Source organism: Anomaloglossus baeobatrachus, chromosome 5 (assembly GCF_048569485.1).
Source record: "Anomaloglossus baeobatrachus isolate aAnoBae1 chromosome 5, aAnoBae1.hap1, whole genome shotgun sequence".
In the NCBI taxonomy this organism is placed as follows: Eukaryota; Metazoa; Chordata; class Amphibia; order Anura; family Aromobatidae; genus Anomaloglossus; species Anomaloglossus baeobatrachus.
In genome coordinates this window covers 510,840,265-510,866,821 of record NC_134357.1, presented here as the reverse complement: position 1 = coordinate 510,866,821, position 26,557 = coordinate 510,840,265, and the positions used below count along the sequence as shown (strand labels likewise).

At 46.8% G+C, this 26,557-nt stretch overlaps 1 protein-coding gene across 1 annotated transcript in view; it reads right to left on the bottom strand.

Annotated features, from left to right (window-relative positions):
- The window catches only part of LOC142312003 (uncharacterized), a 169,862-nt gene extending 146,283 nt beyond the window's left edge, over window positions 1-23,579 (bottom strand). Inside the window, exons 1-4 of the mRNA XM_075350877.1 lie at window positions 23,406-23,579; window positions 23,201-23,324; window positions 23,020-23,117; window positions 4,234-4,324 (exon numbers count right to left, since the gene is read on the bottom strand). Coding sequence (XP_075206992.1) covers window positions 4,234-4,324; window positions 23,020-23,117; window positions 23,201-23,324; window positions 23,406-23,429 — 337 coding nt within the window. The 5' untranslated portion in view covers window positions 23,430-23,579. The remainder of the gene's footprint in view (window positions 1-4,233; window positions 4,325-23,019; window positions 23,118-23,200; window positions 23,325-23,405) is intronic.
- Between the last annotated feature and the right edge of the window lie 2,978 nt (window positions 23,580-26,557).

The following is a 26,557-nucleotide window of genomic DNA, read 5'->3' as shown; positions in this document are numbered from 1 at the left end:
CAAATGGCTCAATAACCCCCCCGAAGAGCAAAAATCTCCTTATATGAATAAATGGGACGTGGAGTTGAGTGTCTCTACCTCACCTTCAAACTGGCACTCGGCATCAGCAAATATCCAAAAATATTCCAAGTGTATAAATCATCTGGAGCAACTGAAAAAAGTACACCTGCGATGGTATCGGTCCCCAGCCAACTTAGCACAGTTCCTCCCAAATTATTCGCCACATTGTTGGAAGGGCTGCCTCCAAAGGGGTACTCTTGGTCACTGCTGGTGGGCTTGTCCCAAGGTTTTCTCATTCTGGTTGGAGGTGTTTGGCCTGATGGGTGAGCTGACAGGCAATCGTATTAATCCGAATCCGGCTCTGGCAGTGCTAAACGTGGGTATAGAGGAGTTCTCTTGGGAATCCAGGGGTTTATTAGTTCACATTCTAGTAGCTGCCAGATATTGCATAAGTTTGCATTGGAAATCCCCAAAGACGCCTACATTAGTTGAACTATATAACCGAATTAATCTCCAATGCCAATACGAGTTCTGTCTGGCTCACTCCATCCGCGCCAAAAACAAAATACTTCAGATTTGGGACACGTGGTTAAACTCTGTATATGCATCCCCTGTCAGGCATCTGTTTCCAGGGCAAACTGTTGATAATTAAAAACGGGTCAAATAGGCTCAAAGTGTGTGTTACGCAGGGTGTTCACCCATACCACATGTCAATAGTCAAGGTGTTTAAATCTCTGTTGTTGTTACTGCTCGGGCTACCCCAAAACACCATCAAATTCCCTCCCTCCCCCCTCCCCCTCCCTGGTTGCCTCCTTGCAACCATCCATGGTTCTCCCCCTCTCCCCCACCTCTCTCTCCCCTCCCTTTTCTTATCTTCCTTTCTTACTCTCTGGTTCTGGTTGTTTGGATCCCTCATTTTGAGGATTAAAGAGTAAATTGGTAGGTTGATTCTATACGTATTGGGTATTGATTAACCTAAAAAAGTTGCAACTTGCATCAGACATGATTGGTGGTGGTGTGACAGGAAATGTGAATCATAATCAAAGGTGACACTACCACATGTTACAGCGTTGTTTTCTTTGTGTATTATTGCCAATGATACCTGAATTTCTCCTTTTTTTTGTAATGTAACTTCCTACAATAAAAATTGATTGGATTAAAAAAAAAAAAAAAAAAAAAAAAAGAAAGATGTTAAAAAACTGCAAGTCGCTGGATCCTCACTATAACGCACGCAAACGCAGGTGAACGCATGTTAACGCGAGTCCATTGCAAATGCATTGAAGTGAAAACGCATTTGCACTGGATCCGTTTTTCCGCTAAAAAAACGTCATGGACGGATGTTAAATAAACGTAGTGTGAAACCAGCCTAATAGTGGTCGGCAGAGACAGGTTTAAAAATGTAGGCATTGCAAACTCCGCTCTGGGAGCACTTACAGTTATTGGTGGGAAGTTCTGTTCGTCAGCCATAGGCTGCTTGCGGAGGAATTGTCCAGAAAAATCCAATACAGATCAGGGACCCAGAGTCTGATCTGCTCAGTGCGTATTGCAGGGGATGAGGATGCTGAGTATGCCAGTCAACTGTTGTATCCCTGTGATGTCACACGCCAGAGTTACTTCGAAGCGCCCGGGCTATTCTGAGGCAATGCTGCTGGCCGGAGCGTCCTCACCCCCTGTATAATATATGGAGGACTGTGGGGAGTGTACTATAAAATATATGGAGAACTATGGGGAGTGTATTATAATATATGGAGGACTATGGGGAGTAGTACAATATATGGAGGACTATGAGATGCATTATAATATTGGGATATCGGTGTATGGGAAAGAGCCAAGTGTAAGCATAATTATCCTGTACCCCGAGAGGAGTGAGAACAGGGGGGGGACAGGTACAAATTTTGCACCGGGTCCCATTGAACACTAGTTACTAGGGACAATTTGGGAATCTTTCCCCAGATACACCTTCACTTTGAATGTGTAGCTTGAGTCGCTTTCACACGATTTATAAATTTTCAGTCCGAATCGAGACCTTTTGGTTAGCAAATATTCCTTGAAATGCAGTCTGCCCTTGAAAAGGACCAGAGATTTGTCCACACAAATATTTTTTTGGGGTATATATTCGGGTATATACCGTATTTTTCGGACCATAAGATGCACTTTTTTTCCCCCAAATGTTGGGGGAAATTTGGGGGTGCGTCTTATGGTCTGACTATAGGGCTGCGGCCGAGAACGAGGGTGCTGCGGTGGAGCGGGTCATCGGGGGCACGAGCAGGCAGCAGCAGCGCCTGCCGTGACCACGTGGGCCCGCTCATTACATATGCACGCCCATCCTCCCGCCCATCCTCCCGCCCATCTCTCAGCGCTGAAGCCAGCGCTGATAGGTGGGCGGGAGGACGAGCGGGGACGCGCGCATAGTAAAGAGCCGGTCCGCATGATCACCCCTGGCAACTACAGCCTGGAGTGATCATGTGCGGCTGTATTCACTGCCCCCCGTGCGTCATCATCAGCGCGGGGTGCAGTGAATCAGTACACTCACCCGTCCCAGTGTGTGGAGCCGTCCCCCTGCAGCACGCGATGTCTTCCTGTCTGTGCCGGTCAGCTGATCTGTGCTGGTCAGCTGATCGGCACAGACAGGAAGACATCGCGTGCTGCAGGGGAACGGCTCCACACACACAGGTCATTGCCGCAGAGAGGAAGATGATTGGTGCTGCAGGGAGTGAGGAAAAGGGGAGTATAAGCGTTTATTTTTTTTCTCTGTGCTATAGGATACAGGCCATATACCAGGATGGTATATGAGCACGATGGGGGCATATAGCAGGAAGGGAGTATATGAGCAGGATGGATGGGGGGGTATATGAACAGGAGGGGGGTATATGAACAGGATGGGGGTATATGAGCAGGATGGGAGTACATGAGCAGGATGGGAGTATATGAGCAGGATGGATGGGGGGTATATGAACAGGATGGGGGTATATGAACAGGATGGGGTATATGAACAGGATGGGGTATATGAACAGGATGGGGGCATATAGCAGGATGGGAGTATATGAGCAGGATGGATGGGGGGTATATGAACAGGATGGGGGTATATGAACAGGATGGGGGTATATGAACAGGATGGGGGTATATGAACAGGATGGGGTATATGAACAGGATGGGGGTATATGAACAGGATGGGGGTATATGAACAGGATGGGGGTATATGAACAGGATGGGGGTATATGAACAGGATGGGGTATATGAACAGGATGGGGTATATGAACAGGATGGGGTATATGAACAGGATGGGGTATATGAACAGGATGGGAGTATATGAGCATGATGGGGGCATATAGCAGGATGGGAGTATATGAGCAGGATGGATGGGGGGTATATGAACAGGATGTGGGGTATATGAACAGGATGGGGGGTATATGAACAGGATGGGGGTATATGAACAGGATGGGGGTATATGAACACGATGGGAGTATATGAGCAGGATGGGGGTATATGAACAGGATGGGGGAATATGAACAGGATGGGAGTATATGAGCAGGATGGGAGTATATGAGCAGGATGGGAGTATATGAGCAGGATGGATGGGGGAAATATCAATAGGATGGATGGGGGGTATATCAATAGGATGGGGGTATATGAACAGGATGAGGGAATATGAGCAGGATGGGGTTTTATAGCAGGATCATATACAAGGCAGGAGGATCATTACCAGGATGGGGTACCGTAGTAGAGAATTTGGGGACATTACCCCCATAACAGTGTCAGCAGCAGATCCTCGCCCCATATCAGTGTGTCATGACCACATTTTTTTTGCTTAAAGTTTTATTTTCCTATTTTCCTCCTCTAAAACCAGGGTGCGTCTTATAGTCCGGTGCGTCTTATAGTCCGAAAAATACGGTGGGAAAATGTATCATTAAAATAATTTATCAGGGGCCTGACTTTGTAAAGTCGATCATGGCTAGGGTCATTGGGAGGGAGACAATTTGAGTTTTTCATGAAGTGTAGGAATCGTAAAATGCTTTAAAATTTGTTGTCGGGCCACCTAACTTCACCACAACCCTTCATAAAGACTGGTGTCCACAGTGCAAGTCTTAAAACTGTAGGTGCCGCCTCATTAAGTATAAAGTCCACATCAAAAATTTCATGTGAATACACTCTGATAAAAGATATAAAGTTATTATAGAAGCCAGTGATGGAGTAAACTCTGTGACTTCTCTGCATTTAGTGGTCACTACTCACCTGTGCGGTTATCTGTAGGAATCTCCTCTTTACACCGCTCATCACCCCTCACATATGTCTCTGTAGTATTAATATGGGTCAGATCTTCACCCTGAAACAAATATTGTAAAATACTTTGCATTACTATAGTTGCACCTTCTATTTATTTATTATGTGCGGCCATAAAAAACTCAGCTCCCCTCCCTTTTCATGCAACTTTTTTCTGGGTGGCCATTTACATATCATTGAATATCCATCTTTGATCCTTTTTTTCTGCCAAATATTGTAAAAGTCACACATGGAGAAGTTGCGTGAAATGATTCAGAAGAACAGAAAACTTCATAAATTAAGATGACAATCAAAACTGATAGCAGTAGACCTTCACAGTCCTCAGATCTTAGTCCTATAGAGCATCTCTGGGACGAGGTAGAATGGGGTGTTCAGTGCCTGTCAGCTCCTCAGTCTGATTTTCGGTAAATTTAAGAAGCTTTCATGTCCCCAAGCTCCTGAAATCCTTTCAGCACCTGGAATCTTTGATGTGATAAATTGCTGATCTCCTAAATGCCAAAGGAAATCCAACGCTCCTAGATGGGGGTCTGTAATAATGTGGCCATTCAGTGTATGGTTTATACTTGGTGGAGATGACAGGATAAAGCTGGTCATAGACATTAGATGTTGTCTGGATCTTCTCACAATTTTCTGGTTATGGAGACTGCTGGTTACAATTAGGAGGCCACAGGTTGGATTATACAGGAGAACTGCAACTCACCTGTATAATATCTACTGTTGTCAATAGATAGCATTGGTGTGTCAGTCTCTACAAGGAAAAAAAAGTTTTCCCCTTTGACCCTTCTTAGCTTCTCATACAGCCAGATAAGATCTCATACTTTGCACTGACGAGGGGAAATCACCCCGAAACACCGTGTCTGCAAATTGAAGTTCTGATCTGGCATAAATCCTAAGTCGTATGACAAGTCTCATTAAAGGGTCACTTTTGACTTTTAGGATTGCTACTTACAATAGGTGGCATTAGAGTTCGTCTACTTCCTCCCTGAATAGACAATTTGCATTTGTCCTGCAAAGAATGCGGCCCCCCAAAATACATTTTTTTTTTCTATGTGCGGGCTACAAACTGAGCCGAGTTTGAGACCCCAGTTCTACAGCAATACAGTGGAACCTTGGATTACGAACATAATTGGTTCTGGGACTGTGCTCTTAAACCAAGTTACTCTTATTTCAAAGCGAATTTTCCCATAGGAAATAATTGAAACACAGACAATTCGTTCCACATCCTAAACATATTTACAGTATTTATACAAACTTATTACAGCAATTCAAAATAATGTACTGTATTCATATAAAATTATTACAGTACACTAATACAAAATACTGTACAGTACAGTACAGTAAAAATCATAAAACAAATTAAACTGCAAGTTAGCTTCCAATAGAATTGTTGGTGGGCGGGAGGTACAGTATAAGCAATGTGCTGTACAGGTTATCAATAAGAGTACAATACTATATCCACAAATGCAAATTGATAGAAATGCTATATACTATATACTGTACTGTGCAATGGTATACAGTACATATGGACAGAAAATTACCTCCAGAGCGGGTCAGAGAATGGTGTAGGATGGAACGTGTGCACAGTGGGAATTTCTTCTTGCAAAGCATTGCTCTTAAACCAAGTTACAAATTTTTAATAAGCTTTGCTTGTCTTGCAAAACGCTCTCAAACCAAGTTACTCTTAAACCAAGGTTCCACTGTACTTTTGAAGTGTCTCACCAGTTAAGAATGGCAGTTGGACATGGCAAGAGACAGGTAAGCTGTGCCAGATACTTAGATACCTAAACATGCTTCTGGTTCAGCTGTACTACACTATTTGTCATATCTCTTTGCCTCTATGTTTTAGGTTCTACCTTCTCTCACCTATAGCTCCCTTTTGCACATTCTGTGCACTCTCTCCATATCAACGTCTTCCTTCTCCCCTCTACCATGTACAATACTGAAGCATTACTGACATTTCTCAACCACTCCAAACCATCCACTAGCACCATAAAGTACACAAAACGCTCACGCAAATAATCGAATCACCTGCTCTTTCTCCTAGTCGCTGTTGATATCTCTCCCAACTACGGCCCTCCTTCCAATAGTATATATAACTCTCATCCTGTAGCATATGGAAAGAAACCCTGCCAATCTTATCAACATTCAGCACTCACTTTCTCCTGTCTCTTTTAATTGTGCCCTCTAGAACACACGGTTAAGGAAAAAAAACAACTCCTCTATATTCAAGATTTCTTCCTCTTCAGCTTCCCTAACATTCTTGATTTTACAGAAACCTGGATACTGAAGTCAGACACCACTACCGCTCTCTCGTATGGTGAGCTACAATTCTCACATACCCCCAGACCTGAGAACATACAAGGTGGAGGTGTTGGTCTGCTCTATTTATCACAATGTGCTTTCCAAGTTATCGCCCTGATCACCTCACTTATGTTTCCTTCCTTTGAAGTCCACATGATTAGACTCTTCATACCGTTCTCCATTCGATTAGCAGTTATGTATCGCACTCCGGGCTCCTCCTGTCAGTTTCTGGATCATTTTGCCACTTGGCTACCACACTTTCTATACTGTGACATTCCCAGTCTCACCAAGGGGGACTTTAACATCCCCATTCATGACCCGCTCTCCCCATCGCCCATCTATTTTCTTTCTCTAACCTCCTCTTTCGCCCTTTTACAGCTGACTAACTCCCCTACGCATGAGGATGGGAATACCTGGACCTGCTTTTCTCCCAGCTCTGCTCAGTGGATTACTTCATTAATTCCTTTCTCCACAACCTTCTTTCCTTTTCTGTCAAGAATGGTAACCACACCCAGGAAACAAAGACCAGCAGCTTATGAACAATATACACTCATCTTTAGCTTTCATCTCCTCCCTCTCATGTCCAGACTCAGCATTGTCTCATTATAAAAATACATTGCAGAGTGCCCTGGATGAAGCTGCACCAGCTACATGCAAAAAGACCCCACACAGACAGTGGCAACTTTGGCACACACGTTTCCTTCAGCAGTGTTGAAGGTGTGCCAAGCGTCTGTGAAGAAAATTACTTTCAGCAGAAGGCTTCATCCACTATAAGTTCATGTTCAAAACTTATAAGGCTGAGTTCACATGTCCAGTAGTCATCCGTTAGAACAGATCCTACAGAGATCTGTTGGGAAAAAAGACGTGCAAACAACTTTTTGTCCGTTGTTAAATAACTGCTGTCTACTGGATCTGTTTTTTGTTGTTTTTTTTTTACCTTGGAGCCTGTCACAGAAGAAGAAATGACCAGGCTCCCTGCTTCTTCTCGCCCAACAACCTGCACCAGTGACCCTATTCTCTCACATCTCCTTCAGGCTCTCTCCCCAGCTGTCACTACTAACTAAATTATTTAACCTCTCTCTTTTGTCCAGTAACTTTCCCTCATCATTCAAACATGCCGCCATAACCCCTCTACTTAAAAAACCCTCCCTCTACCAAAACTACACTGCTAACTACAGACTGATCTCGAATCTTTCCTTTAGCTCTAAACTCATGGAACGCTTGGTCAACTCTCGGCTAATCTGCTAGCTCTCTCAAAATTCGCTTTTTGATCCCTTACAATCTGGTTTCCACTCTTTACACTCTACTGAAAATGCCCTTACTAAAGTCACTAATGACCGAGGCGTTGCCTAGCACGGCATGTGAGGAGACACAGTTTCTGCAGCTCCTCCTAAGTATCTAGCAAATGCATAGGAGAGAGACACGGAAAGTGCAAAAAAAAAGTAACAGTGGGCAGCTGGAAGACTTCCTGACGCGTGTGGACCGCTTATTGCCGCTGAAATGACAAAGAGAGGACCGAAGAGACAAGCAGGAGAGCCAGAACGGCAAATCCTAAATGGCACCGTGGGCAGCATGGAGCAGAAGACTACGGGCAGTATACAGACTGAGGAGCTTCAGATACAGACTGCAGCCAGGTTGGAGTGCTATGCAAGGCAGGGGAACGGTGGCAGACATGGAGGGACAGAGAAAGGAGCGATGGATGTGCATGCGAGACACAAAAACAGCATGGAGCTCAGTGAAGGAGAAGGGAGGGGGGAATGCAGTGAGGAAGATGCTGCAGCTGCTCTCTGCCCAGAAGTGATACAGCCTGGAACTCAAGCAGCGCTGCCAGAGAAGCTAATGGGTGCACAGAACATTCCTGAAGAGCCCACATTAAGAGATGTATTAACAGCAGTAATGCAGTGCAGATCATCTATAATGGAGGTGACCCAGCAGCTAGGGAGCCTTAGAGAAGATATGGTGTCCATGAGGCATAAGTTACATGAAGTCAAAGAAAGAACAGGAGTAGTGGAGCAGAGAGTCAGTGTCATGGAGGACCGCATGGCAGGGGTTGACAGAGATGGGCAGCGTGCAGCACAACAAATTGCAGCACTTTTGGCGAAAACAGACGACCTGGAAAATAGTTCAAGCCGTAACAAACTGGGATTAATTGGCGTCCCAGAGAAAGTGGAAGGTGCATAACTAACTGAATACTTTGAACAGTGGCTAAAAAGTAAAATCGGATCTGAGCATCTCACCCCTCTATATGAAGTGGAAAGAGCGCATAGGGTGCCCACCCGACCCCTGCCTCCGGGGCACCCACCGCGACCTGTCTTGGCCAAAATATTGCACTATAGAGACAAGGATAATATTCTGAAGCAAGCTAGAGGACACACTGATCTGACAATCAATGGCTTTAAAATATCCATCTTCCCAGACTACTCAATGAAGTGCAAAAACAAAGTTCCAAGTTTATTGACATCAAGAGAAGGCTGAGACAACTAAATCTGGTATACTCCACGATGTACCTGGCGAAGCTGAGAGTGGTGGTGGGAGAAAAAGTATACTTTTTTTTCGGATCCTAAAGAAGCGTTGCAATGGCTTGATGGCAATGAGCAGCGTCTGCGGTGAGACAGACGTGAAGGTGAAGCTGGGGACTGACTTTGGAAGGCACTTTACCTCTTACTGTGAATAGCTGTGTAAAGGAGGAAATACACAGTATGGTTGCTGAGGAGAAGGTTCTATTTGAATTTTCTGTTTTTTTCTTTCCCTCCCTGGAAGTTTGACTTTAACTATCTGTTTGATGGAATCTAGAAGGGGGAAGAGTTTCTGGTAAAGAAGAGAGGAAGTAGCACCTTGATCCGGAGGCGGGACTCTCTAATAAGCACTGGACACGTAATGTATGGTTGTCAATTATGGTTATGGGGGGGAGGGGTGTTTCTCTCCCCCCTCACCTTTTTTTTTTTTTTTCCTCTCCTCTTTCCTCCTCTGCATGCACAGATCTGTACAAAGATGCATTACGGAAATACAGCAGGACTGCATCGCAATTTTGACAGACAGCCGGATACCGTGTAGGTCAGAAAGGCGTGAGCTGTTTACTCACCTGGAGATCTTTATTTGGGGGATGTGGATGGTTAATTGGGCTATACTTATGGTAGAGGAGGAGCCCAGGCAAAAGATGTACACAGTATCGGGCGAAATTGTCAAGGCGAAAATATGCCCTCCGTTGCAAAGGGGACAGGTGGCAACGATATGCTGTTCATATGTTTATTGTTGGGGGGGTGTTTGTATTGGGGGGTAGGGGGTGGGAGGGCCGGTCGACAGTCTCATTTGGCCTATTAGAAAGCTTGAAAAGGGGGAGAATTAACTGGTTATGCACATGGCGGGGCGTATTAAGTTGATTAGTTAGAATGTCAGGGGCTTAGCCTCTGGCATCAAAAGGCAAGCAGTATTTCAATTTTTGCGTACAGAAAAACCTAACCTGATTTGCTTGTAGGAAACACACATGCTACCGGAGAAGATGCATTTGTTGGATAGACGGTGGCTTAGAGTGGGGTACCACTCTACGTATTCTGCATACTCTAGGGGGGCCAGTATATTGGTTCGCTCAGGTACGAGACTTGAATGTTTAAAGGTCATTACGAATAAGGATGGGTGGTATGTCTGTTTATCCTGTAGATTGGGGACAAGGGCTGTAGTAATTATATCCTTATCTATACCTCCGCCGTATTGTAGCAAGTTTCTTTATGATTTGATAACTGTATTGGCAAATTTCCCGGGAGTTCCCTTTATAATAATGGGCGACTTTAATAATGTTCCGAACTCACACTGGGATAAAGGGAGTCATGAGGCACGAAAGGAGGGAGGTAATCGTACACTGTTTGGCAATTTACTTAAAGAAACGGCGATGATTGACTTGTGGAGGACTAGGCATCCGGATGTGTATCAGTACTCCTACTATTCGGCTATGTTTTCATTCGTTTCGCGTATAGATTTGGCCCTGGGTAACGAGGCTATGCATAGTTTGGTAGTGGGCGCGAAATATTACCTAAGAACGGTATCAGACCATTCACCTATGGGGGTGGAAATGGACTTGAGGGACCAATGAAACCAAAATAGACCCCTATGGAAATTAAATCCTTTCTGGTTGCAGTTAGTGGAAGGAGGGGGGGCATTGGTGAGAGTCTAAGGGAGTACCTTAGGTTTAATGAAGGGTCAGCATCTATTGGCATGGTTTGGGAGGCATTGAAGGCATACTTGAGGGGACTATATATAAGGGGAATATCTAAGGTCAAGTCGGAGGCGAAACGACAGGATCAGCTTGCATTCCAGGAATTAGGGGAGACGGAAGAGGCTTTAATCTTAAATCCCACACCGACGGCAAAGAAGGGAATTTTGTTACTTACCGTAAATTCCTTTTCTTCTAGCTCTTATTGGGAGACCCAGACGATTGGGTGTATAGCACTGCCTCCGGAGGCCACACAAAGCAATTACACTAAAAAGTGTAAGGCCCCTCCCCTTCTGGCTATACACCCCCAGTGGGATCACTGGCTCACCAGTTTTAGTGCAAAAGCAAGAAGGAGGAAAGCCAATAACTGGTTTAAACAAATTCTCTCCGAGTAACATCGGAGAACTGAAAACCGTTCAACATGAACAACATGTGTACCCGCAAACAAACCAATAATCCCGAAGGACAACAGGGCGGGTGCTGGGTCTCCCAATAAGAGCTAGAAGAAAAGGAATTTACGGTAAGTAACAAAATTCCCTTCTTCTTCAGCGCTCTATTGGGAGACCCAGACGATTGGGACGTCCAAAAGCTGTCCCTGGGTGGGTAAAGAAATACCTCATGTTAGAGCTGCAAGACAGCCCTCCCCTACGGGGAGGCAACTGCCGCCTGCAGGACTCTTCTACCTAGGCTGGCGTCCGCCGAAGCATAGGTATGCACCTGATAATGTTTGGTGAAAGTGTGCAGACTCGACCAGGTAGCTGCCTGGCACACCTGTTGAGCCGTAGCCTGGTGTCGTAATGCCCAGGATGCACCCACGGCTCTGGTAGAATGGGCCTTCAGCCCTGATGGAACCGGAAGCCCAGCAGAACGGTAGGCTTCAAGAATTGGTTCTTTGATCCATCGAGCCAGGGTGGCCTTAGAAGCCTGCGACCCTTTGCGCTTACCAGCGACAAGGACAAAGAGTGCATCCGAACGGCGCAAGGGCGCCGTGCGGGAAATGTAGATTCTGAGTGCTCTCACCAGATCTAACAAATGTAAATCTTTCTCATACCGATGAACTGCATGAGGACAAAACGAAGGCAAAGAGATATCCTGATTAAGATGAAAAGAGGATACCACCTTCGGGAGAAACTCCTGAATGGGGCGCAGCACAACCTTGTCCTGGTGGAAGACCAGGAAGGGAGCCTTGGATGATAGTGCTGCCAGCTCAGACACTCTCCGAAGAGATGTGATCGCTACCAGAAAAGCCACTTTCTGTGATAGTCTAGAAAGTGAAACCTCCCTCAGAGGCTCGAAGGGCGGCTTCTGGAGGGCAACTAGTACCCTGTTCAGATCCCATGGATCTAACGGCCGCTTGTACGGGGGTACGATATGGCAAACCCCCTGTAGGAACGTGCGCACCTTAGGAAGGCGTGCCAAACGCCTCTGAAAAAAGACGGATAGCGCCGAGACCTGACCTTTAAGGGAGCCGAGCGACAAACCTTTTTCTAACCCAGATTGCAGGAAAGAAAGAAAGGTAGGCAATGCAAATGGCCAGGGAGACACTCCCTGAGCAGAAGACCAGGATAAGAATATCCTCCACGTTCTGTGGTAGATCTTAGCGGACGTGGGCTTCCTAGCCTGTCTCATGGTGGCAACGACCCCTTGGGACAATCCTGAAGACGCTAGGATCCAGGACTCAATGGCCACACAGTCAGGTTCAGGGCCGCAGAATTCCGATGGAAAAACGGCCCTTGGGACAGTAAGTCTGGTCGGTCTGGGAGTGCCCACGGTTGGCTGACCGTGAGCTGCCACAGATCCGGATACCACGCCCTCCTCGGCCAGTCTGGGGCGACAAGTATGACGCGGCTGCAATCGGATCTGATCTTGCGTAGCACTCTGGGCAAGAGTGCCAGAGGTGGAAACACATAAGGGAGCCGGAACTGCGACCAATCTTGCACTAGGGCGTCTGCCGCCAGCGCTCTTTGATCGCGAGACCGTGCCATGAAGGTTGGGACCTTGTTGTTGTGCCGTGACGCCATTAGGTCGACGTCCGCACCCCCCAGCGGCGACAGATTTCCTGAAACACGTCTGGGTGAAGGGACCATTCCCCTGCGTCCATGCCCTGGCGACTGAGGAAGTCTGCTTCCCAGTTTTCTACGCCGGGGATGTGAACTGCGGATATGGTGGAGGCTGTGGCTTCCACCCACATCAGAATCCGCCGGACTTCCTGGAAGGCTTGCCGACTGCGTGTCCCCCCTTGGTGGTTGATGTATGCCACCGCTGTGGAGTTGTCCGACTGAATTCGGATCTGCCTTCCTTCCAGCCACTGCTGGAAGGCTAGTAGGGCAAGATACACTGCTCTGATTTCCAGAACATTGATCTGAAGGGTGGACTCCTGCCGAGTCCACGTACCCTGAGCCCTGTGGTGGAGAAAGACTGCTCCCCACCCTGACAGACTCGCGTCTGTCGTGACCACCGCCCAAGACGGTGGTAGGAAGGATCTTCCCTGTGATAATGAGGTGGGAAGAAGCCACCACTGCAGAGAGTCCTTGGCCGTCTGGGAAAGGGAGACTTTCCTGTCCAGGGATGTTGACTTCCCGTCCCATTGGCGGAGAATGTCCCATTGAAGTGGACGCAGATGAAACTGCGCAAACGGAACCGCCTCTATTGCCGCCACCATCTTCCCGAGGAAGTGCATGAGGCGTCTTAAGGAGTGCGACTGACTTTGAAGGAGAGCCTGCACCCCAGTCTGTAGAGACCGCTGCTTGTCCAGCGGAAGCTTCACTATCGCTGAGAGAGTATGAAACTCCATGCCAAGATACGTTAGTGATTGGGTCGGTGACAGATTTGACTTTGGGAAGTTGATGATCCACCCGAACGCCTGGAGAGTCTCCAGTGCAACATTCAGGCTGAGTTGGCATGCCTCTTGAGAGGGTGCCTTGACCAGTAGATCGTCCAAGTAAGGGATCACAGAGTGTCCGTGAGAGTGCAAGACTGCTACCACTGCCGCCATGATCTTGGTGAACACCCGAGGGGCTGTCGCCAGACCAAATGGCAGAGCTACGAACTGAAGATGGTCGTCTCCTATCACGAAGCGTAGAAAGCGTTGGTGCTCTGTAGCAATCGGCACGTGGAGATAAGCATCTTTGATGTCTATTGATGCTAGGAAATCTCCTTGAGACATTGAGGCAATGACTGAGCGGAGGGATTCCATCCGGAACCGCCTGGCGTTCACATGCTTGTTGAGCAGTTTTAGGTCCAGAACAGGACGGAAGGAGCCGTCCTTTTTTGGAACCACAAAGAGATTGGAGTAAAATCCTCGCCCCCGTTCCTGAGGGGGGACAGGGATCACGACTCCTTCTGCTCTTAGAGAGTCCACCGCCTGCCGCATGGCATCTGCTCGGTTGGGGAGCCTGCACCCTGTGGGGAGGTTCTGAAGAACCGAAGTGGAGGCCGAGAACTGAACTCGATTCTGTACCCGCGAGACAAAATGTCTGTTACCCACCGGTCTTTGACCTGTGACAGCCAAATGTCGCAAAAGCGGGAGAGCCTGCCACCGACCGAGGATGCGGAGGGAGGAGGCCGAAAGTCATGAGGTAGCCGCTTTGGAAGCGGTTCCTCCATTTGCTTTCCTGGGGCGTGAGTGAGCCCGCCAGGAATCTGAGCTCCCTTGTTCTTTCTGAGTCCTTTTGGACGAGGAGAATTGGGCCTTGCCCGAGCCTCGAAAGGACCGAAACCTCGACTGCCACTTTTTCTGTTGAGGTTTACTTGCTCTGGGCTGTGGTAAGGAAGAGTCCTTACCCTTGGACTGTTTTATGATTTCAGCCAATGGCTCACCAAACAGTCTGTCTCTAGATAATGGCAAGCTGGTTAAGCATTTTTTGGAACCAGCATCTGCTTTCCAGTCCTTTAACCACAAGGCTCTGCGCAAAACCACAGAATTGGCGGACGCCATAGCGGTACGGCTCGTAGATTCTAGGACAGCATTGATAGCATAGGTCGCAAACGCAGACATTTGCGAAGTTAGGGACGCCACTTGCGGCACTGCTGGATGTATGATAGCATCCACCTGTGCTAAACCAGCTGAAATAGCTTGGAGTGCCCACACGGCCGCGAATGCTGGAGCAAACGACGCGCCGATAGCTTCATAGACAGATTTCAACCAAAGGTCCATCTGTCTGTCGTTGGCATCTTTAAGTGAAGCGCCATCCTCTACTGCGACTATGGATCTAGCCGCAAGCTTGGAAATTGGGGGATCCACCTTTGGACACTGGGTCCAGCGTTTGGCCACCTCAGAGGGAAAAGGATAACGGGTATCCTTAGAACGTTTAGAGAAACGCTTGTCTGGATGAGCGTCGTGTTTCTGGATCGATTCTCTGAAGTCAGAGTGGTCCAAAAAAGCACTTAATTTACGCTTGGGATACAGGAAATGGAACTTCTCCTGCTGTGCAGCTGCCTCCTCTGCAGAAGGGGCTGGGGAAGAAATATCCAACAGTCTATTAATTGCCGATATAAGGTCATTAACCATGGCGTCACCATCAGGGGCATCCAGATTGAGAGGGGCCTCAGGATTAGAATCCTGATCACCGTCCTCAGTCTCATCACAGAGAGACTCTTCACGCTGAGACCCTGAGCAGTGTGATGACGTGGAGGGTCTTTCCCAGCGAGCTCGCTTAGGCTGCCTGGGACTGTCATCTGAGTCAGAGACTTCAGCCTGTGATGCTTGAGACCCCCTTGAAGTACGGATTAGTTCCAACTGAGGGGGACCGGAGAGCATAGACACAGCAGTGTCCATGGTCTGAGTAACTGGCCTGGACTGCAAGGTCTCCAGGATTTTTGACATAGTCACAGACATTTTATCAGCAAAAACTGCAAAGTCTGTCCCCGTCACCGGGGCAGGGTTCACAGGCGTCTCTGCCTGGGCCACTACCACCATAGGCTCTGGCTGACGGAGTGCCACTGGGACTGAACATTGCATACAATGTGAGTCTTTGGAGCCTGCCGGTAGATCAGCCCCACATGCAGTACAAACAGTGTACACAGCCTGTGCCTTGGCACCCTTGCGTTTTGCGGATGACATGTTGCTGCCTCCTCAGAGCAGTACAGGGTGTCCAGCCAAGAAGCGACCTTACAGTGCAACTATATATATATATATGGTACTAAGAAAAAAGTACACTAATATAACACTGAGGCACTAGTGGGGCCAGCACTAAAGTGCAGCTTACCGCCCGCTTAGGAGCGGGTGTGTGGTCGCCGAAATCCCTTTAGTCTGGGTCTCCCAGAGCCTGCTGCCTTTCCCCAGCCAGACCGCATGTGTAATGGCTGCCGGCGTCCTTGTGGAGAGGGGGGGCGGGCCCTGGGCGTATACAGACGAAGAGCGGGAAGCCTGCTTCCCACTGTGCCTAGTGAGAGGGCTGGAGCATGTAAATAGAGCTCCAGCCCTCGGCGCTGCCAAATGAGCAGCGTCTCTCCCCTACCCTGATTGACAGGGTGGGGGCGGGAACGAAGCGGCGCTAGGCCGCAGAAGCCGGGGGCTAAAGTTAGAAGCGCCGCCGCCGTAAAAGCGCGGTCGGCGCAAAGTCCCCGGCGCACCACAAGTCGCAGCTGCGCCGCCGCTCCAGTAGCGGTCGGCGCAGTAGTTCCCAACATGTAACGTCACTCAGCAAAGCTGCAGTGACCTAACCCCAGCGCACAGCGCTACTGTCCCCGGCGCACTATAACGCTCAGCAAGCCTTGAGAGTGTCCGTGCCTGCCGGGGACACAGAGTACCTGAAAGTTGCAGGGCCTTGTCCCTGAACGGCACTCCCGCTCCAAATCCAGCAGGTTCTCTGGGTCTGTGGATGGAGCCCGGCCTCAGGGCTTGGGGGCCGGCAAGATCCCACTTCCACAGAGCCCACCAGGGGATGTGGAAGGAAAACAGCATGTGGGCTCCAGCCTCTGTACCAGCAATAGGTACCTCAACCTTACAAGCACCACCGCGGGTGAGAAGGGAGCATGCTGGGGGCCCCATATGGGCCCTCTTTTCTTCCATCCGATATAGCCAGCAGCTACTGCTGACTACAAACAGTGGAGCTATGCGTGGATGTCTGACCTCCTTCGCACAAAGCAGAAAACTGGTGAGCCAGTGATCCCACTGGGGGTGTATAGCCAGAAGGGGAGGGGCCTTACACTTTTTAGTGTAATTGCTTTGTGTGGCCTCCGGAGGCAGTGCTATACACCCAATCGTCTGGGTCTCCCAATAGAGCGCTGAAGAAAGCTGAGATGAAGGTAGCTCAAAAAACGGTTACTATTTTGACTATACAGGCGGCAGAAAGAAAGAAAATGTTTCAGACTATGCAGTGTTTTGAAAATGGAGAGAGCGGGACATCTATTGGCTGTGATAGCTGCGGCACAGAGGGAATCAGCGTTTATCGCGCGGCTGCGTTTGGCAGAGGGAGTGGAGATCACGGATAGCCCGGGGATTTTGAAAGTATTGGAAACATTCTATTCTGACTTGTACTCAATCAAGGTTCACCCGGAGGTGGGGGGAGGTAGATGAATTTTTGAGTAGAGCCCAATTACCAATCCTCTCTGTTGGGGGAAAGTGGAGGGTGCGTCTCATAGTCTGAATGTAGGGCTGCGGGGAATGAGTGTGCTGCAGTGGGGAGCGGGTCATCGGGGGCACGAGCAGGCTGCAGCAGCGCCTGCCTTGACCACATGGGCCCGCTCATTACATATGCACGCCCATCATCCCACCCATCATCTCTCAGCGCTGAAGCCGGCGCTGACAGGTGGGCGGGATGATGGGCGGGGGGTGTGCGCTTACTAAACAGCCAGCCGCATGTTCACCCCTGGCAACCATAGCCTGGAGTGATCATGTGCGGCTGTATTCACTGCTTCCTGCGCATCATTATCAGCACAGGGGGCAATGAATCAGTACACTCACCGTTCCCCTGCAGCATCGCGATCTCCTCCTGTCTGCCGGCCACGGCTGTGTGGAGACTAGCAGTGCTCACAGGGATGACGTTATCGCTGTGCGCACGTGTCCACACAGCCGCGCCGGCACAGACAGGAGGACATTGCGATGCTGCAGGGATCGTGGCCGGTTCCACACAGCGCTGCCGGAACAGAGGGGAGGAGGAGCGATGCTGCGTGGAGCGAGGAAAGGGGAGTATAAACTTTTTTTTTTTTTTTTGTGTGTGTGCCACGGATGCAGGACATATAGCAGGATGGGGGTATATAGCAGGATGGGGGTATATGAGCAGGATAGGGGGTATATGAGCAGGATAGGGGTATATGAGCAGGATGGGGTTATATGAGCAGAATGATGGCATATGAGCAGGATGATGGCATATGAGCAGCATGATGGCATATGAGCAGGATGATGGCATAGAGCAGGATGATGGCATATAGCAGGATGGGGGTATATGAGCATGATGAGGGTATATGAGCAGGATGATGGCATATGAGCAGGATGATGGCATATGAGCAGGATGATGGCATATGAGCAGGATGATGGCATATGAGCAGGATGATGGCATATGAGCAGCAGGATGATGGCATATGAGCAGGATGATGGCATATGAGCAGGATGATAGCTTATAGCAGGATGATGGCAAATAGCAGGATGATGGCATATGAGCAGGATGATGGCATATGAGCAGGATGATGGCATATGAGCAGGATGATGGCATATAGCAGGATGGGGGTATGTGAGCACGATGAGGGTATATGAGCAGGATGGAGGTATATGAGCAGGATGATGGCATATGAGCAGCATGATGGCATATGAGCAGGATGGGGGTATATGAGCAGGATGATGGCATATGAGCAGGATGGGGGTATATGAGCAGGATGGGGGTATATGAGCAGGATGATGGCATATAGCAGGATGATGGCATATAGTAGGATGATGGCATATAGCAGGTTGGGGGTATATAGCAGGATGGGAGCACATACCAGGATAGGGTATATAGCATGATGCGGCCATATACCAGGATGAGGTATATAGCAGAATGGGAGCACATACCAGGATGGCAGTATATAGCAAGATGGGGTTATACCAGGATGAGGGACATATCTATATAAAAGGCAGGAGGATCCTTAGAAGGATGGGGTACCTTAGTAGAGAATTTGAGGACATTACCCCCATAACAGTGTCAGCAGCAGATCCTCGCCCCATTACAGTGTGTCATGAGCACATTTTTTGCTTAAAATTTTATTTTCCTATTTTCCTTCTCTAAAACCAGGGTGCGTCTTATGGTCCGGTGCGTCTTATAGTCCGAAAAATACGGTACTACAGTATTTGATGGGAAAAAGTCCTTTGCTGGCTAGTTTGGAGGCGGGAAAATTTCGTGTCTTTGCTGCATCATACCCTACTATACAGTTGATAGATAAAATATGGAGTAAGATCAAACAAGTGAGAAGGATAACGGGGTTCACTAGATATACACCTATGTGGGATAACCCTAACATCCAGGAGTTGGTATCCCTTAAGGAATTTGGGCAATGGAGGAGAATTAGTATTTGGTTCCTTTCCTAGGTGATGGATGGAAATATATTTAAGACCTTTGAGGAGATTCTGAAAGAATTCCCGTTGGGACATGGTATGTTCAATAAATATTTGCAGCTACGCCATGCATTTGAATCACAAAATAGAATAACACCAATTAGTATACAGTCGGATAGCGTGATTAATATACTTGGAATGCAAAGAGGAATGGCGGGATTCATATCAATGGTGTATGGAGGACTGTGGTCTATGTCTGTGGGGAGGCAGCAAATTGGAGCATATGCAAAGTGGGTGGAGGATGTGGGAGACATTCTGCAATATGTAACTAAAATATCTCTGAGTTAGGCGAAACGGTTATCGCAGTTCTATGTAATATATAGATAGAACCCCCGTGTGGATGCAGAAAGTGGGAGTCAGAACGGATTCCAAATGCCCAAAATGCGGTGTTTAAGAAGCTGGGATCATGCACATGTTATGGGAGTTCCCGTGTTTGCAAGGGTTTTGGATTGTAGTATTGAACTTAATTCAATCAGTGATGCAAGTGGAACTACCAAGAAATCCGCTGGTGTGTGTGCTAGGGTACGCGGATGAAGTGGGGGCAGAGGAGCAAGAGAAACTGGCAGTGGCACGATTGTTGTATGCAGCAAGAAAATTAATTAGATCGTACTGGATATCTGAAATAACACCGACACGTAAGGAATATGTTGAAAAAGTGAATTATTTTGTTCTCATGGAGAAACATATTTATATTAAAAGGAGGAGAAGAACTCAGTATGAGAAGATTTGGAGTAAGTGGCTAGACTTTCCAGGATTGGCATCTTGGGAATTATTGAAAGACAGGATATTTGGAATCTAGATAGGGGAGGACAGATTGCAGGAAGTGCACAAGACCGTAGTGGGTCATAAATGAAGAGAAATGCGAAGAGTGGGGGGATGAGACTGTCGACCGAAAGCGGGTGAGGTGAGAGGGGTATGTTTATTGTTAATGGTATGTATATTAAAATGAAAAAAATTATAATAAAAAATGTATCTGATTAAAAAAAAAGTCTCTAATGACCAATTAACAGCAAAATCCAATGGCCACTACTCCATATTGTTTCTCCTAGATTTTTCCACTGCTTTTGACACTGCGGATCACCAGCTCCTCCTGACCATGCTCTGCTCTACCAGCCTCATGGACAACGCTCTCTCCTGGTGCTCCTCCTATCTCTCTGACCACTCCTTCACTGTATCTATTGCCGGCTCTTACTCCTATTATTTCCTTTTACTATTGGGGTTCTTCAAAGCTCGGTCTTGGGCCTCCTCCTCTTCTCTCTTTATATTGCCCCTATTGGATAAACCATTAGCATATTTGGTTTCCAGTATCTTCACTATGCTGGTGAAGCCCAATTATGCATATCGTCTGCTAACATCACCCCCACCTTAATACAAAAAAACAGGGATTGTCTGTCCGCTGTCTCCATCATCATGTCCTCCCTCTATCTGAAACTGAATTTCTTCAAAACTGAATTTCTCACCTTTCCTCCCTCTACTAATCAACCAATCAACTCTACTATCCAACCTACTACCTTTGATGATTCAATCATTATTCACTCACTCATGTCACTTGCATCTTAAAAACATCTCCAGAATCCGAATGTTTTTCACATTTAAAACTGCAAAAACCCAAACTGTCGCTCTAATTCATTTTCATTTAGACTACTGCAGCTCTCTACTGATTGGTCTCCCTATAAACAAACTTTCTCCTCTCCAATCTATCCTAAATGCGGCAGCCAGCATCGCATTTCTGTCCAGCCACTTCACCGATGCCTCCACCTTGTGCCACTCATTGCATTGGTTACCCATGCGTTACAGAACAAAATAAAAAATTATATCTCTCCCTCACAAAGCACTCACACAGTTCTGCACCACCTTTATATCTCATCCATCATCTCTGTATATCCCCCTACGCATCCCCTTGGTTCTACAACTGATGTTCTCAAAGACTCACATCTTTCATAATTCAAACCTCACAACTCCGTCTCCTAGACTTTTCTTGTGTTGCACCAGTTTTCTAGAATTCACCACCCCAAACAATGTGACAAATATCTAGTCCCCATGTTTAAACATGTACTTTAAAAAACACATCTCTTTAGACAAGCATATCTCAATTCACTAAACTAAAGGCCCCGTTACACGCAACGACGGATCTAACAATATATCGCCGGGGTCACGGATTCCGTGACGCACATTCGGCATCGTTAGCGACGTCGTTGCGTGTGACAGCAAGGAACGACCGTTAACAATGAAAAATACTCACCTTATCGTCCATCGTTGACACGTCGTTCATTTTTAAAAAATCGTTGATTGTTGAGGACGCAGGTTGTTCGTCGTTCTCGAGGCAGCACACATCGCTACGTGTGATACCTTGGGAATGACGAACTGCAGCTTACCTGCGGCCGCCGGCAATGAGGAAGGAAGGAGGTGGGTGGCATGTTACGGCCGCTCATCTCTGCCCCTCCGCTTCTATTGGGTGGCCGCTTAGTGACGTCTCTGTGACGCCGCATGACCCGCCCCCTTAGAAAGGAGGCGGTTCGCCGTCAACAGCGACGTCGCTATGCAGGTAAGTACGTGTGACGGCTCCAAACCAATTTGGGCGTCACGGGCAGCGATTTGCCCGTGACACACAAACAACAAGGGCGGGTGCTTTCACCAGTGATATCGCTAGCGATATCGCTGCATGTAACACCCCCTTAACTCTCTTCTGTCCCTGCCTTCTAAATGTTAATCATAACCTTTTCTCTCCTATTTCTGTCCTCACATCCTCCATACAACCCTAAGCATTTAACCAGTTACTGTCCAATGACCTGATCATGCAACTTTATATGAAAACCATTATTTATCATAATAATGGCCGGACCAGACACTAGAAGCATGTTCTACCTATTGTGCCCCCCTATTTCCCTACAGATTGTAAACTTGCAAGCAGGGCCCTCACTCCTCCTGTAACCTTTGAATTATTTGCTAGTTTGAATTTTTTAAATTTCTGTACACACCCCCGCTTAGCCCAGTTTCACACATCCGGCTTTTCGCCGGTTTGGCGGATGTGGCGCATGCCAGTACAGTATGATACAGTACAGTGGCAGCGCCGCAACTTCTGGGTCACATGCTCCAGTCACATGAAAGCATGTGACCGGCGCTTGTCGTGCTGCCACTGTACTGTATACACTGTACTGGCGTGCGCTGCATCCGCCAAACCGGCGAAAAGCGGGGTTAATTGTAAACTGCTGCGGAATATGTTGGTGCTATATAAATAACATTTATTCTTATTATCTATGCTAAGGAACGATGACTACATTCTAATATATTAGATGATCACCATCATTGTATTCAGCTGCAGATACCTAAATGATGAGATGTTTACATCCACAGGATCTAATATCACTAGAGATGTTTCCATGATCTCACCATTCATTATACTTTGTACATATACATACCCCCCAAAATTGGCAATTTTTAAATACTGGTCCAGGTTAATCCAGCACCAGTGACCATGTTCAAAGTCATTCAAAATGTTCAATCTTCATATTCTGAAAACTGATCACTTCATTATATGCTGTACTACACGGTCATGTGTGTAATAGGTTTCACATGAGTGGGAAAGTGTATCCAATATATTGGCCAGTGTATAATACTGAAGGATAAAACAAGACTGAGCACAAGACCTTCACAGCCATCTACACATCATAGGGAGATTTCATGACTTCTCTCCATCTACCTGATCATCCTGAGGAACATCGAGATCTTCTTGTTTACAGTCCTGTGGAAGAAGAGGACGGGGACATCTCTCTGCTGTTGTCCTCTCACTGGATAGAACTAGAGGAAACACATACAGGGACTGAATTCATTCCTTACATACAGATAATTATAGGCCGTGTGTTTTTAGTCCTGTCTATTACCTGGTGATGTGAGGGGCTGGGGAACCTCCATCATGACGTCCTTGTACTGATCTTTGTGTCCTTCTAAATACTCCCACTCCTCTATGGAGAAATAGATGGTGACGTCCTGACACCTTATAGGAACCTGACACATACAATGATACCGTCATCCCCGATCCCTTCATAGCGTTACTGTATAATGTCCCAGCATTCCCAGCAGTGTCACCTCTCCAGTCAGCAGCTCAATCATCTTGTAGGTGAGTTCTAGGATCTTCTGGTCCTTGATGTCCTCATGTATCAGGGGGTGAGGTGGAGGCCCCGTGATTGGGCTCAGGGGTCTTCCCCATTCCTCAGACACAGGGTCCTGACAGCGCTCACTAGAGGTCTTCTTCACTACTGTGTAATCCTGGATATGGAGAGACACATTAATAAATCTCACTACAGACATTTCCAGAGTCCTCACCTCTCCATTTCTGTCCATCTGTTATTCCCATAGATAAGAATGATGTAATGTGACGTCATCAGAATCTCTCACCTCTCCAGTAAGCCGGAAGAGGATCTCTAGGGTGAGGTGTAATATCCTCTCCACCATCTTGTCTCTGTCCCTATCCATCCTTGATGGGTCAGTCAGGAGAATTCTCTTATATAGAAGATCTGAGAGGATCCGATATTGTAGGGACCTGAATGGGGAGAAGATGATGATGCAACATAAGAAAGATCCATGTAACAACCAGATTCTAACTGCAGACTAACTTGAATCTGGTCATGTAACAATACAATGAGAGGAGAACGACTGAGGGGAAACGTAATGGGGAATCTCCACATACCTCCTCCTGCAGAGCCGCACACTGGATATATGGCTGCTCAGTGCTTACAGGACCTGTGATAACACAAGATTCTGCGTACACTGAGGAGCTGATCATGTGACCCCTGACTCCTCCCCTCCATGTGACATCATCACAGGTCCTGTCAGCACAGAGCAGCCATATATATGTAAGAAACCGCCTAAAGGAAATGGGATTTACATACAGAAAAGCTAAACAAAAGCCATCATTAACACCTAAACAGAAAAATACAAGGTTACAATATTCTAAGGAAAAGCAATTGTAGACTGTGGATGATTGGATGAAAGTCATATTCAGTGATGAATCGCAAATCTGCATTGGGCAAGGTGATAATGCTGGAACTTTTGTTTGGGGTCATTCCAATGAGATTTATAAAGATGACTGCCTGACGAAAACATGTACATTTCCACAGTCATTGATGATATGGGGCTGCATGCCAGGTAAATATAACTGAATAGGATAACTGAAGTGAGCACTAATATATATATATTATGAGTGCAAGCCAAAAAATACATACTATATACGGATAAGGCTGCACATCAAACTTAGATAATGGTATAATGCCTCAAGCATATGGAAAAACATTGGAATATACAATGAAAAATGCTACTTGCTGACTTGAACATGTGAATAATGAATTGCATACCTGCCATGAATATTAGGAAAAAGGAGATATTTAGCAATCGCATTGATCAATGTAACTGAGCCCCAAGACCTCGTCAAGGTATATCTCTATATTGGGGTCCCTAGCTCTGTGACCCTAACTGTGTGTCATCTCATTGCAATTAAAAACTGCTGTGGGTGGAGAGGGGTAACCAAGGACTTTCTTATATAGGAGATGGAAAAAACATGGCCGAAAGGGGCAGAGCTGTGTTCACATTCAGAAAAAAACTACATATAACTGAATAGGATAACTGAAGTGAGCACTAATATATATATATTATGAGTGCAAGCCAAAAAATACATACTATATCAGGATAAGGCTGCACATCAAACTTAGATAATAGTATAATGCCTCAAGCATATGGAAAAATATTGGAATATACAATGAAAAATGCTACTTGCTAATTTGAATATGTGAATAATGAATTGCATACCTGCCATGAACATTAGGAAAAAGGAGATATTTAGCAATCGCATTGATCAATGTAACTGAGCCCCAAGACCTCGTCAAGGTATATCTCTATATTGGGGTCCCTAGCTCTGTGACCCTAACTCGGCCATGTTTTTTCCATCTAGTAGCATTTTTCATTGTATATTCCAATATTTTTCCATATGCTTGAGGCATTATACTATTATCTAAGTTTGATGTGCAGCCTTATCCTGATATAGTATGTATTTTTTGGCTTGCATGCCAGGTAAAGGCACTGGGGAGATGGCTGTCATTACATCTTCAATAAATGCCCAAGTTTACATTACAAGTTTACATTCAAATTGTCTCTCCAGAAAAGGAGACAAACTCTAGAGCAGCGCCACCTATTGGAAGTAGCGATCCTAAAAGTCAGAAGTGGATTTTTAACAATCCTTTGCATATGATTTAGGATTTTATGCCAGACCAGAATCCCAATTTTCAGACACGGTGTTTCGGGGTGCTTGCCCCTCGTCAGTGCAAAGTATGGGGTGTCTGGTCTGGCTCATGAGAAGCTATGTGGGGGACTACGGGGGAACACTATTCTCCTTAGGCCTAAAACACACTTCCGCAAAAAAAACATACGTGTCTCACGGTCCGTTTTTCGGGTCCGTGTTCCTTTTTTTAGGGGTGTTTCTCCGGTACGTATGGCATCTGTGTGATGGCGTATGCGAGCCGGGTGTGCGTGTGTAATGTCCGTATTGACATAAAATACGTACGTGTGCTGTCCGTGTGCTGTCCGTTTTTAACGGCCCGCATTCTTACCCAATTAACGTTGTTAATCATTCATCATGAGATACTGGTGTTTTTGTTTGCCATCAATTGACCTCATAGATTGGTAACAAGTGTTTCAGATTTTGTGATTAAAAACGGACACGGATGATACGTGCTGAACACGGACATACTCCGTGTGCGGTCCATGCAGGCACAAACCCATAGACTAAAGCGGGTCCGTGCCTGCGTGCTGCCGGCCAAAAACGGACATGTCGTCCGTGTAGAAAAGCGCACACACGTACTTACCACACGGACACACGTTCCGTGTGATTTTACGTGTGTGTGCCATCTACCATTGAATAACATGGGTCTCCGTGTCTCCGTTACGTGCAAATACGTACCGCACACGTACAAAAAAAACGGATGTGTGTTGCGGGTCTTAGGGAGACTTTGCAAGCCAGTCTGGCTGCCAGTAAGGGGACTTACAGTTAGGTCCAGAAATATTTGGACAGTGACACAATTTTCGCGAGTTGGGCTCTGCATGCCACCACATTGGATTTGAAATGAAACCTCGATAACAGAATTCAAGTGCAGATTGTAACGTTTAATTTGAAGGTTTGAACAAAAATATCTGATAGAAATTGTAGGAATTGTACACATTTCTTTACAAACACTCCACATTTTAGGAGG